Source organism: Phycodurus eques, chromosome 10, assembly GCF_024500275.1.
Source record: "Phycodurus eques isolate BA_2022a chromosome 10, UOR_Pequ_1.1, whole genome shotgun sequence".
Classification (NCBI taxonomy): Eukaryota; Metazoa; Chordata; class Actinopteri; order Syngnathiformes; family Syngnathidae; genus Phycodurus; species Phycodurus eques.
In genome coordinates this window covers 16,297,986-16,311,974 of record NC_084534.1, presented here as the reverse complement: position 1 = coordinate 16,311,974, position 13,989 = coordinate 16,297,986, and the positions used below count along the sequence as shown (strand labels likewise).

The 13,989-nt window shown below is 42.4% G+C and overlaps 2 protein-coding genes across 2 annotated transcripts; both read right to left on the bottom strand.

Annotated features, from left to right (window-relative positions):
- Window positions 1–4,087, bottom strand: ccdc174 (coiled-coil domain containing 174). The gene is made up of 11 exons (XM_061687989.1): window positions 3,977–4,087; window positions 3,702–3,809; window positions 3,523–3,623; window positions 3,395–3,453; window positions 3,163–3,316; window positions 2,966–3,061; window positions 2,766–2,896; window positions 2,593–2,687; window positions 1,948–2,092; window positions 1,722–1,862; window positions 1–889 (listed from the first exon to the last, which is right to left on the bottom strand). The coding sequence occupies exons 1-11, from the start codon at window positions 4,013–4,015 to the stop codon at window positions 264–266; spliced, it is 1,695 nt and encodes a 564-aa protein (XP_061543973.1). The 5' UTR covers window positions 4,016–4,087; the 3' UTR covers window positions 1–263.
- Window positions 4,088–5,313: 1,226 nt separating this feature from the next.
- Window positions 5,314–13,989, bottom strand: tatdn2 (TatD DNase domain containing 2). The gene is given in 7 exon segments (XM_061687467.1): window positions 5,314–5,807; window positions 8,363–8,546; window positions 10,273–10,400; window positions 10,470–11,420; window positions 13,147–13,243; window positions 13,246–13,552; window positions 13,704–13,989. Coding segments are annotated over 7 exon segments (2,094 nt in total). The 3' UTR covers window positions 5,314–5,666.

The window sequence follows — 13,989 nt, the reverse complement described above, 5'->3', positions numbered from 1 at the left end:
ACTTGGCAAATAAAGATGATTCTGATTCTGATTCTGAAATAAACCAAATCACAATCATGTCAAACCTGTCTATTTATTACATACTTAAATATATTGAAATATTACACAGATGTGTAATATTTCACAATAGCCCTGCAAGGCCTGAGGGGTAAAGTGTGCCAAATATCCTTGCGGGTGATACAGTTGCTTCCTCATGTATGTCCTTGTTGTGAATTTCCTATAAGAAATTTGCTTTTTTTCCCCCCTTTTCCTACACACAAGTATCAGGTGGCGTTCCTGTAGAAGGACAGCATGTCGTCCAGACTTTGGGAGGGACTCTGAGGTGGCTGCTGAGCCTGGTCAGACTCACTTGGTTGAGGAGGTGCCTCAGGCTGGCTGGGCTCTGTGGGTTTGGGTGGCAGGTGGGGCTGGTTAGGCACAGTGGGTTGGTGGGGCACCTGTGGCTGGAATTGGCTCGGCATTGGGGATGGAAACTGAGGGGGATACTGGTTTTGGTAGTGTAGGGGAAAGTGCGGAAATGGGTAAGGTGGGTGGATAAAGTGTGGAGGAGCGAATGGAGGGTAAAAAGGAGGAAGGGGGTACTGGAGGTTGGCGGGGGGAGCTGGAGGGCGATATGGGGGCGGAGGCTGTGGCTGGGTTGGAGGATTTTGTGGTGGCGAAGGATATGGGGGGGCAGCTGTGGGGGGAGGGCGTGGATCATCATCCTGGCTTTCAGTGCTCCCACTTGGGACTTGTGTCCACGTGAAAGACATTTGGGGATTTTTCTTCTCTGGTATTTGAGTCTTTGCGGGTCTTGGGCGCTTCTGGTCGGTAAAGTATGCAGAGGGAGGTGCAAACTCAGAATCTCGCTCTGACTGGCGCCGGCTTTTCCACTCACTAAACATGGACTCTTGAATACAAAAAAAAAAAAGTTGGAAGAACGTGAATTGAAATGTCAGGAGGCAAAATATCTAATAACTTTTATATGACTGTTTCTGATGGTCTTTTTTTTTTTTTTCAAACCAGCAGAATACTTTTCACAGCAGGGGCTCGAGAGTTGTTAATTATAAATAAATAGTAAGCCCTGGCCACAGAAAAAGGCAACTTTTTCTATGCGTTTTAGCTATTTGTTCACATGCAAAAGTTGTTTTTTTGTTTTGGAAAACTGTCTTCAATGTTCGTGTGTCAAGGGGAAAACTGACACTTTGTGGTTTATATAATTTGAAACTAGCAACATTTCCTCAGGTATCTAAACATTATTTGTAGAACATCTCAAATAATGTCATCACTTTACCCGTGTATAAATTCATTTTGAGCAATGATGCAAGCGCGACAAGCAAACACACACAGATGATTAAAGAAAATATATTCATTCATGTTGTCTCTCGAGCACTGACTTTAAATATGCATGAGAATGATGGCAACATAATGCACAATTAAGTCAGCTGACATTGATTATGATTAGCCAAAACGTGCTTGAGACAAAGGTTTCAATATGAATAAAGATTTTTTAAACCGTTGTGCGAGTGTGTGCACGTGGACCTTTTTTTTTTTTTTTTTTTTTTTTTTTATAAAAAGTATTTTGTTCTTAACCATAACTTGGTTTCCATGACTCCTTTACAGTTTTATTGTTCATGATAATCTACTTTCAGAACCAACTAAAAAGGACTTGATGCCTTCTGACAGCTCTAGGTGAGTGTCTTTGGACGCTGTAATGCAACAAGAGCAATACGCAAATGTACCTTTGCCTCTGTCCCACTCTCGGACATGAGGGACTCCAGGTTTGGTGTCCCTTCTTTCCTGAATCTCCACTTCCACCTTCTTCACTCTGCTGACCTCTGGTGGATCCCTGGGTTGAGGCGAGGGCACCAGCACGTCCTCGTCTACAAATTCACCATGATCACACAACCAGACGTTTTACCACATGAAACAACCAAATCGGAATTTGACATTGTGGTGGATTGTAACCTTTATTCTCCTCCTCAAGCTGCTCTTCCTCTACAATACCGCCCTTGGCCTTCAGCTTCCTCTGCTTTATTTTGGCCAGCCGTGCCTGCAGAATGTCCTTCTTCTTCTCTTTCAGTCGCTCTCTCTTGCTCCGCTGGTCAGTCGTCTGAAAGAAGGGACATCATGTTTTTCAATGGAGCATACTAGGTTTTTTTTCTTACTCAACTGGCATTTTGCAGGTGGGGTTAAGGCATTACAGGAGGGGGGGGGGTCAATGCATACTGTGAATATTTTATAAAAATGTAATGTCATTTTAGAAAATTGCATACTAATGTATCTGCAGGTCTAAAGTGGTCAAATGTATGACTAAGACAACACATTCATAATTGAGGCCTTTAATAATAACGTCACAAAATAACTATTTTGTATTACCCGCTCTGTTGCTCCCTTTCTCAGTTTTTGGGACATAATGTACAGTGCAAACTTCAGCTTTATAGATGCCAAGTCTGTTATGCAGGTCGTGCGTGTCTACCATGACACATGCTACGTTTTAGTAAAAATAATTACAGCCACAGTGTGGGTAGCCTACCACTTTTTTTTTTTTTTTTTACATTACACATTGATACATTAGTTATAAAATGCACACATCTATGATGAGCGGCTCACCTGATCCCTGAGCATGTCCAGAGTCTCCCTCTGCTTTCTGCGGTGCTCCTCGTCGTGAGAGAAGGCAAAGTAGCCCACGCCAAGCTCCCGAGCCTCTGCAAGATGACACAAAAGCACCGAAGTGAAGACAAAGACTTGCGCCCCCCACCAGAGGAGCCCCAACAAGAACTAACCTTGAGCCCTGATGTCCTCGTAGTGGATGGGTCCAACTGGCTTCTTCATGGCTTCCTCTTCTTCTCGTTCCCACTCTTGTCTTTGCAGCTCTCTGCGCATGTCCTCTGACAGCAAGTCAGCGGAGACTTTTCTACATGCAACAAACACATACTCAACTCACAATCCACTGCCTATTAAAATGTTTTACCTATTTGATTACCCATTTCCCTTGAATTCGTGGTCCATTTTCATAAAATCTGGCAAGTCTTTCTTCATACACCTTCGAGACCGTCCCAAAGCATCCACAAAGTCCACCCTTCATAAAAATAAAGTACAACATTTCGATTTGATGACTTACCTGATCGTCAGTATAATAATGGAAGCAAACTCATGGTCAAACACATAAATGAATATCACCATTCTTCATCTGGGTTCTGAGGAGGAGGAATAGGGGACAACCTGCCCGTTTCCTCCTCCTCACTGACAGTGTCCTTCTGTAAGTGCGTCTCTCTTCTTTTGTCAAGAATCTTCTGTGCAAAGTCCACTAGGAACAACCCCTCAGTTTCTTCATCTGACAACAAGTTAAATATCATTTTCAACAAAGCATCATTTTAAACCAGATATAGGTTGCGAGTCATTCATAATCGACCTGGAAAGTTTCCTTTTGTCATCTCTTCGTACAGTTTGGCTTTCTCCTCCAGCTTGCTCCTGATAAGAAAATAATTACATATATGATGGTTTCAGTGCTGTATCGGGACTTCAGTACTGACAACTTACTTTGCATTATCCAAGCTTCTCTGCTCCTCAGCCAGCTGCTCCGCATCTTTCTCAGCTCTTGCCGAAACTCCAGAGTTTTGCTTGACCCAGACATTTGGTTTCTAGACAGGGGATACGGCAGCAAATTCAGTAGACAGGCCGTTTTAACATGGCAAAGTTTAAATTTACATTTAACCAACCTTAACTTTGGGTTTTGGTTTGTGTCCAGTGCTAGCACTTTCTTGTCCAAGTCTCTGCTGTTTGAATTGTTCCTGCTTTCTGTACAGCTCAGCTTTAAGGTCCACCAGCTATGAGAAACCATACGTGTTCAATAATCAAAAGACTTTCTGACGCTACTTTAACTAATGCAATTTAATTGTTACCCAACTAGCATATTTGCTAACATGAGCTGGGTTTCTCGCGTCGTTAATCGTCGCGCGACATCGATAGTATGCATACTAAAAGCACAACTTACCGACGAGGCAGTCACGTCAAATGGTCTGTTTTTATCCATTTTAAAATCTTTTCACCATTAAATTTGGAGAGATTTGTCGTAACTAGTGTATAAAATTATCTTTGATCTTCTTCTACGGTTTTATTAGCTGGTAAATGTTATATTACCGCCAACTAGTGGTAATGCCGATCGACTGCACCAACCTTTTTGCTTGACATTGAGAACAGATTTTGTCAATTCAAAATTGGAAGTTACAAAATGACATGTAATAAAACGCTGTTAAGAGTAGTTAATGCATTCTATATTGTATTATTCAGAATTACAAATACCGATTTAAGAATGTAAAATTGTAGTTTATTTTTAGTAACAATTCTGTGTTTTATGTACTTATATTTTAGTAATAATTAATTTTTTTATAATAGTTGTAATCTACCAAAGCAAAAAAAAAAAAAAAAAAACGTGTTTCTCATTTACAAATCAATTGACCAATTACTGATTTAAATTAATTTTTAAAAATATTTTGAAAAACCGCAGAATGGTGAACGACTTGTTAGCGCGTCTGCCTCACAGTTCTGAAGACCGGGGTTCAATCCCCGGCCCCGCCTGTGTGGAGTTTTCATGTTCTGCCCTGTACCTTGGTGGGTTTTCTCCGGGCACTCCGGTTTCCTCCCACATCCCAAAAACATGAGTGGTAATTGACAACTCTAAATTGCCCGTAGGTGCGAATGGTTGTTTGTTTATATGTGCCCTGCGATTGGCTGGCAACCAGTTCAGGGTGTACCCCGCCTCCTGCCCGATGATAGTTGGGATAGGCTCCTGCACGCCCGCGACCATAGTGAGGAAAAGCGGCTCAGAAAATGGATGAATGGACTTTGAAAAAAATAGCTTAATTGCAATTATGAGTGGCCTGCAGGCCACCCTGGTTTCCCCACCTTTGCATTCGAATACTCAACACTCTTTTAACACATCGATTTCATCTAATTTGTTTTGAATCTTTGTGGCACATTCCCTTCAATTCCACTAACACAAAAAATGCATTACCCATGATGCTTCGAATGAAACAAAAAAAAAAGGTTAAACTAGCAGAGAAAAACTGCAAAACCTTCATTTCTGTACAAGAGGAAGAAGGTCAGACATCACAACAAGGTCAGACATCACAGCAGAGGTGGATGTGTTACCGCATGTATTGGGCAAGTGTGCTCTGACCTACATGTTGGAATTGTATTTATTTACAAACTGGGAACAGCACACCCCAAACCATTTTCAATGAGTCAGAGCCATCAATGTCAATTCTAGACCTTGCTTGCTCAAAATCACTCAAACTGAACATTTAAGTGGAAATGTGCTTGTCCCTCTGAGGTACTTCATTCCTGAAATCACTAATGCACTTTAAATACGTTTTGCTTGTCTACTTCACATCTTAATGTACCGCTGTGTCTTCTTGTGAGCACCGCTGCATCAAAAACAAAACTACATAAGTATTTAATTTATTTGACATGCTGTCAAACCAAATCAAAACAAACCAGATAAAACATGTTAAACCAAGTAAAACAACAACAATGTAAGATGCTAGTAATAACTGCTTATAATGCAACAGCACAATGTACACGTATAAAACTAGAGCTACTCAGAATGATTAGTACGGAGCCACAAACAAACCAGCTCCAAGCAAGTTGACTTTTCTAACATACAACACCATTCTCTCTCGCACTCAGATGCCGTAAAGTTGAGTGGTGTTGTTTCGGATGGTGGTGAGCACGGTGGGCATGTCCTCCCCCTTAAGCAGACTAAGCTCCTGCAGTGTGTGGATGCCCAGTCCTGGATGGGAAAATCTGCAGAGATCTTTGTTCACCTGTTAGAATGCAAGAAAAATAATGTGACCTCTGCTGCACAATAACAATAAAATTGTAGCCCATGTTTAGCGTGCTAGGATAAAATTACTTGTGAATCAATAGATTAAAAACAATTCCCTTCAACCTCTAATGTGACTACATTACGGAGATTTGTTCTTTCAAATTGGCATTTTCTAGTTAATACAGAGTAGTGATTCAAGTGTATAAATAAAGATAAGGTGGCTGCAAACTCAAAAAGTAAGTGATCCTGCTATATTACCTCATCAATTTAGCCTATCTTGGTTGATTGGTCATGCTTACGAAGTGTTAGTAAATTGATCAAGCTGCAGCACCACTAAATATGAAGTACTATACCTCATTTGAGAATGTTCTGTTTGTGAAAGTGTAGCGAAAGTAAAACAAGGTAACTCGTCTGGTGAGACTTGGGAGCGAATCAGCAGTTTACAAGAGAATACATTTTCTTCAATGCAGTAAAATTACAGTGAGTTCAATTTTAAGTTCATTTTTTTCCACATTAATGGACACACAGCACCCCATATTGACAAAATTATTATTATTTTTTTTTGCAGATTTATTAAAAAAGAAAAACTTAAATATCACACAGCCATGAGTATACAGACCCTTTGCTCAGTATTTAGTAGAAGCGCCCTTTTGAGCTAATACAGCCATGAGTCTTTTTGGGAATGATGCAACACTTTTTTCACACCTGGATTTGGGGATCATCTGCCATTCCTCCTTGCAGATCCTCTCCAGTTCTGTTAGGTTGGATGGTGAACGTTAGTTTGCAGCCATTTTCAGGTCTTTCCAGAGATGCTCAATTGGGTTTAAATCAGGGCTCTGGCTGGGCCATTCAAAAACAGTCACGGAGTTGTTCTGAAGCCACACCTTCGGTATTTTAGCTGTGTGCTTAGGGGTCATTGTCTTTTTTGAAGGTGAAACTTCAGCCCAGTCTGAGGTTCTGAGCACTCTGGAGAAGGTTTTCATCCAGGATATCCCTGTACTTGGACACATTAATCTTTTCTTCGATTGCAGCCAGTCTCCCTCTCGCTGCAGCTGAAAAACACACCTACAGCATGATGCTGCCACCGGACTTTATTGGACAGGTGATGTGGCCGCATTCATCTTTTCTTCGATTGGAACCAGTCTCTCCAGCTGAAAACCACACCCACAGCATGATGGTGCCACCACCATGCTTCACTGTTGGGACTGTATTGGAGAGGTGATGAGCAGTGTCTGGTTTTCTCCACACATGCCACTTAGAATTAAGGTCAACAATTTTTATCTTGGTCTCATCAGACCAGAGAATATTATTTCTCACCATCTTGGAGTCCTTCAGGTGATTTTTAGCAAACTCCATGCGGGCTTTCATGTGGCTTGCACTGAAGATAGGCTTCCGTCAGACCACTCTGCCATAAAGTCCAGAGTGGTGGAGGGCTGCAGTGATGGTTGACTTTCTAGAACTTTCTCCCATCTCCCGACTGCATCTCTGGAGCTCAACCACAGTGATCTTTGGGTTCTTCTTTACCTCTCTCACCAAGGCTCTTCTCCCCCAATTGCTTAGTTCTAGGAAGGGGTTTGATCGTCCCAAATGTCTTCCATTTAAGGATTATGGAGGCCACTGTGCTCTTAGGAACCTTAAGTGCAGCAGAATTGTTTTTGTACCCTTTGCCAGATCTGTGCTTTGCCATTGTCTCTGAGCTCTTCAGGCAGTTCCTTTGACCTCATGATTCTCATTTGCTCTGACATGCACTGTGAGCTGTAAGGTCTTATATAGACAGGGGTGTGGCTTTCTTAATCAAGTCCAATCAGTATAATCAAACACAGCTGGACTCCAATCAAGGTGTAGAACCATTTTAAGGATGATCAGAAGAAATGGACAGCATCAGTTAAAAATATGAGTGTCACAGGGTCTTTGTCACAGCAAAGGGTCTGAATACCTGTGATATTTCAGTTTTTCTTTAATTAATCAGCAAAGATTTCGACAATTATTTTTTTCCCCCTGTCAATATGGGGTGCTGTGTGTACATCAATGAGGAAAAAATGAACTGAAAGGATTTTAACAAATGGCTGCAATATAACAGAGTGAAAAATTTAAGGGTTTAAAATTTAACCCTCCGTACCCACTAAGTTTTTACTTCATTATATGTATTTTTGGATTTTTTTATTTTTGCAGCGTGTGATACAATAAGGTATTCTTCACTGCCAGGCGCAGGATTATAACTGAATGGATATCAAAGCCAAAACTCATCAAAAATATGTCTGATGCTGATGTTAGAAACTGCAGTACGGCCCGCCTAATTCCACAAACAGCATCGGTAGAGCCACAACTCAATTTTGTTTAACACATTTATTCATCGTTTGATACATGTATGAAGTTTAAGGCTGAAGGAGTCTATTAAATGAAGTTCCATATTTTGGTATACACTTGATCATTTTTGAGGATTAATAATATTTAATGTTATAATAAAATACATCAACATAATGTTGCTAATGCTCAGTTTGTCATTAAACACAGAACAACTGTTTACATTTTAACTCTTAAATGTACACATACCAGTCTTGGCAGGAAATACGGTGCGTCTGTCTCCAACACAATGCGGTCTAGAGGGATTTTGCGGACAGCATCTCGTGCCTCCATGGCACTGTTATAGGTGATCAAGGCTGTGAAGCCCACATACAGGTTGGGGAACTCTTCCAGGAAAGGCTCGATCACTCGATAGCTGTTTGTAAAACAGTGCCTACAATCAAAATTAAAAGCACAAAAAACACGGCGAAATTGTCAAGGAAAAGGATTGTCGCAAAGGAAATGGGCGAGAATAGGGAGAGACTCCGGATATTATGAGGGTGTTTGCAATGATCAATTATATACAGTATATAAGCTCAATCGCAGTTTGTTGCAGGGCTTAAGTGTGATATCTTGTATCATTCCATGTGTAACATCTTGTAACATGGAACTTCCATCCATCCATTTTCTGTACCGCTTATGCTCACTAGGGTCGCGGGCATGCTGGAGCCTATCCCAGGGACTGTATCTTCAGGCAAGAGGCGGGGTACACCCTGAACCGGTCGCCAGCCAATCGCAGGGCACATAGAAACAAACAAACGTTCGCAGTCACATTCACACTTACGGGCAAAGAGTCTTCAATAAACCCGCCATGCATGTTTTTGGGATGTGGGAGGAAACCGGGGTACCCGGAGAAAACCTACGCAGGCATGGAGAGAACAGCGAAACTCCACACAGGTGAGGCCGGGATTTGAACCCCGGTCCTCAGAACTGTGTGGCAGATGTGCTAACCAGTCGTCCACTGTTCCGCTGAACTTCCATCCACCAATCCTTTTTCCGTACCGCTTATCCTCACTAGAGTCGCGGGCATGCTGGAGCCTATTCCAGCTATTTTTGGGCGAGAGGCAGGGTACACCCTGAAGTGGTCGCCATCCAATCCCATGGAACATACTACTACATACAAACAACCATTCACACTCACATTCACACCTACAGGCAATTGAGAGTCTTGAATTAACCTACCATGCATGTTTTTGGAATGTGGGAGGGAACCAGAGTACCCGGAAAAACCCACGCAGCCACAGGGAGAACGAAAATTCCACATAGGCGAGGCCAGATTTGATCAGAACTGTGAGGCAGATTTGCTAACCACCACCAAGATAGAACTTTTAAATTTATTTTCATCCATCCATCCTTTTTCTGAGCCGCTTCTTCTCACTAGGGTCACGGGCGTGCTGGAGCCTATCCCAGCTATCATCGGGCAGGAGGCGGGGAACACCCTGAACTGGTTGCCAGCCAATCGCAGGGCACATACGAACAAACAACCATTTGCACTCACATTCACACCTACAGGGAAATTTAGAGTCTCCAATTCATGCATGTTTTTGTGGCGTGGGAGGAAACCAGAGTGCCCGGAGAAAACCCACGCAGGCACAGGGAGAACATGCAAACTCCACACAGGCGGGGCCGGGGATTGAACCCCGGTCCTCAGAACTGTGAGGCTGACGCTCTAACCAGTCGCTCAACCGTGCCGCCTCTATTTATTTTCATTTTAAAAATAAAAAGTCAATACCTCAAAAAATTCAACTTTAAAAATTTTAAAAAGCAGTGTAATATCCTGCAACACTTTTTTGTTTTAATTCCTAATAAAAAATAAAAATAAAAAAAATGGTGTCAAATGTTCATTAAATTTGTTTAATTTAAAATAAAAAGTGAGGTTATTTTTTAATGTGAAGCTTTCTTCACTATTTTAACTTAAAAATAGTGTAATAGCTTTCAACAGTTTATCATCACTTTCTGATGCGGGCAATGTATTTCACTGATGATGAGAATACGCAACAGGCCAATAATAAAGAAAGAAATAAAAACGTGTAGCGTTCTGAAAGTGGCCCCTACTTTGGACAGCCCTGAAAATCAGGTAGCAAAATGTCAAGAGCCAAAAAGACCAAGTCAATACAAACCTGTGAATTTTGTAATCTCTGGGGACACACTTCTTCAAGATTGTCATTAGGTCATCATCTGCATCCCTGCAGTGGATGACCAGAGGCTTGTTCATGGCCACAGCCCACTGCAGCTGCCGCTCAAACACCTTCACATCAAGAGAAGAAGCCATGATGACTTTATTAAATTCAATTCCGATTACAAATTCCGACCCTACCTCTTTTTGCTTGCGAGTGCACGTGGAGTTTTTGTGGGAGTAGTCCAAACCCATCTCGCCAAACGCCACGGCTTTTGGATGTCCCATGGCTGTCAGTATGCTGCGCTCATTGACATTGGAGTACTCGTGAGCAAAGTGTGGGTGGCACCCAAAAGCCCCCCAAACAATGTCTTCATCCAGGAGACCCTCCCACAGGGCTTCCTTGGACATGAGCCGTGGGTTGCAGAAGTCCGCAATACAGCCTTGAAACTCAGACGGAAAGCTGCTGCGGTAGAGACTTCGGAAGCGGCCAAAAGAACCACGGAAGCGCAGTTTTCCGTACAGCATGTCAAGATGGCAGTGTGTATCTATAAAGCCACCGGCACTGTGGGGGTAACTTGACCAAAGGTGTTGAGGATCCCCCATGGACAGTCTTGTATTAGGTGGCCTGTCATGTTCAAATGAGTAGCGCGGGGAATGGACGGAAGAGCCAGCGTATGACTCTCTGCGTGCGACTGCGGCGGTTCTCTGACTACTGTTCGAATATAGTGGCAGAGCAAAGGGGTCTGCCGAATCCACAATGCTTTTAAAGTCGAAAGTATTGGGGTTTAGATTCTTGGGATCCACTCTGGCCACTGCTGAAGGACTTCGGGCTTCTTGCTGAGTGCATGAGACAACAAATGCTCTCTGTGACATGGGGAAAGAACTCATTGCCCTCAAGTTTCCACTGCATTCTGTTGGGGATGAAGAGGGAGCTGTAGCACCAAAGCTATTATTCACTGGCGGACTCAGACATTTCCAGCCGTCAGCGGGCTCATCCTGAGGAGTTATACAGCAAGACAAGGAATCTGGAAGATACTCAAGAGGAGGGAATGAAGATTCAATGTCCCGAGTTTGAGGTTCAGTCTCTGAAGCAGATACGTTGTCTTGGGAGTAATGACGACCTATTACAACTTCATCCAGCACAACACCCTGAAAGACAACAAAAACATTGAAACTATTATGAAACATCACTTTAACATAAATATATGGAGCTCGACAGTAAATCACGTCAGCGAGAACTGAAGGATTCGAGATGCAGTTTTGAATTAAAAATAGTACTGGTAATACTGAAATCACAGAACCCATTGCTCAAATTTCTCAATGATATAAAGGCCTGGCTGGCTCTGAAACTTTTATTTAAGTTGCAATGCTTTGGTGGCTCTACTGGGAACACTGTTAGATCTGGGTTCCTTGACCACTAAAACCAAGCCAACCATTTCATTAGATTCATTGAAAATTGTTGTATTTGCTTTTAAATCATTAAATACTCTTGTCTCTGCCTACCTCTCTGAGGTTATTCACTCGTTAGAGCCTGCTTCCTCTTTCAGCTAAACTGGTCAGCTGATCCTGACTGGGAGAAAAACTAACCAGGGTGAGAGGGGAGCTAGTCTTTGCCGTTGCCAGTCCAAAATAGAACGAACATCCTCAGCACAAGACTCTTCTTCATCTGTTTTTAAATCACTACTTAAAATCTATGTCTACTACTTGGCCTTTGACAACTGCGATTTTGACTTATTTTAATGTATGTTTTTTATTCCATTGATTTTATTTCTCCTTTTAAGACTGGCATTGGTATATTTATTTATTTACCTTTGTTTTATGTGAACCTCTTTCGTCTAACGTGTTATTTATTGCTTTATATATCAATTTGGTGCAATGTGCTTGCTTCAAAAGTACTTATTAAAGTTGAATTTGATTCAATATTAACAGCGGTTACCTTATTCTTACACTTGTATAACGATTAAAACATTGCAAAAACATGTCTGTACAGTTAATAAAGGTTTTACCAGGGCAAAAGTAATTTATAATTCAGATTATCAGAGGCTTAACAGTAACAGATTGATTCAAACTTCCAATGTATTATATAGCTCAACTAATCAAAAGGCTCCAGGAATGATACCCTGACTGGCTTCAGCATATGGGCCTGTGGAGTAAAAAAGCCCCTGTATTCCCTTCCCGCCGTGGCAGAGGTGTCCTAGAGCAAACAATTTACTCAACTACTCCCAAAGCAGTACAACGCTGGGCAATGCACCACCATGCGTTGTTGTTTGTTTTCTCGAGCCACTTTTACACTGCCAGTGAAAGCCTGCATTTTCCACTTTTTGGACACTGTCATTTAATAAACATCAAAGAAATCCAAGACAGAAAGTGGGCCAGCAAATATATTACCTTTGAGGTAGAATCAGACCTGTAACACAGGCGGGAGGTACTGCGTGATGCTAGGACCAAGGCATATAGTTTAGCACCCGAGATTACAGTTCTGATCATAGGCAGAATTGCCAGGACCACTTTGTCTTCCCATTCTGTGGCAATACCTCTTATACAGAACAGTTATACGGAAACAAGGTGGAAAAATGCCAAAAATGCCGCCTTTTACATCTCCGCCCAGTCCAGAGTGAACCGGCCTCTCAAAAGACAGCTAGGATAGACTCAGCTTCCCTGTGACCCTGAACAGGATAATCAATATACCGTATGACATGACTGGGTTGATGGAAATTTGTATGTACAATACCCCTTTGAAAAGTAAGCTTTTAATCCATGACTCTGAAAGGGGACTCAAGGTTTTCTAACCAATTCGTTTGGGTGTCCTCTTTTATGACAAGCACTGTATAGAAGAATAAAAACAATCGGTTTCTATTGATTAATTGGGACTTACCCTTTCACCCCCTTGAGACACCGTGCCATCTTTTTGGTCAACTGAAATCACAACAGCCTGAGAAGTTGAGATCTGATCTTCACTGACATCACACTTTTTCCCAGCTGTGGTGACCAGCAGCGTGTGAGCGAAGTCTGACTGTGTTCCTCAGTCTTCATATAGGGGCTTGCAGGGCTCAAAGACAGGCAGCCAGTGTCAGTGCTGCATTTTGCAGGGGTGCTCTTCAATCCTCTGCTCCTCACGGCTCCAGATAATGCCATCTTGTAGATTGCCTTCAAGCCCTCCTCTGGCGCGCTGTCCTCCTTCTTGAAGAATGAGTGAGAGGGAAGCGGGGATACGTCGCTCTGTGTAGCCTCCAGCAAATCGGTGTCCTGTGAGATGCCCAAAGAACAAATATCAGATATTGCTAATTAAGTCACAGGATTCCCCCGTAACATCATACATGGCATTTCTACTTGGCTTCCATCTCATAATGTCTGTTCATGAGACATCTCATAATGTCTGTGAATTTAATTGTACAATAAAAATCATCAGGATGACTTACTGCACATAGTCACCTGGGATGTGAATGTTTCGAAAAGACTTCTTGGTGCGCTTCGTCAGCTCGGCTTTGCTTTGCGAGGCAACAGCATCAGGGAACGCCACGGCTTTCCTCTTTGGGGTGTCCAGACTTAGCTCGCCCAATCCGCCTGGTCCTGGAGAGTCTCTGAGGGACAACTCTGCTTTAGGGAACACTTTCGGAGGTGTGAGTGTCACATTTCTTTGACTGGCACAATGGGGTGTGGAGAAAACTCTTTGAAGCTTTGATATCTTAAAAGCCACCTTCTTCCTGCTGCTGTCCAT

Excerpts from the sequence above, each read along its gene's own strand:
- ccdc174 (XM_061687989.1), bottom strand. The coding sequence starts at position 4,015 with ATGGATAAAAACAGACCATTTGACGTGACTGCCTCGTCG. Across the intron at positions 3,624-3,701 it reads AACCAAAACCCAAAGTTAAG|AAACCAAATGTCTGGGTCAA; the intron begins GTTGGTTAAATG and ends TCCCCTGTCTAG. Across the intron at positions 1,863-1,947 it reads GCTTGAGGAGGAGAATAAAG|ACGAGGACGTGCTGGTGCCC; the intron begins GTTACAATCCAC and ends GTGAATTTGTAG.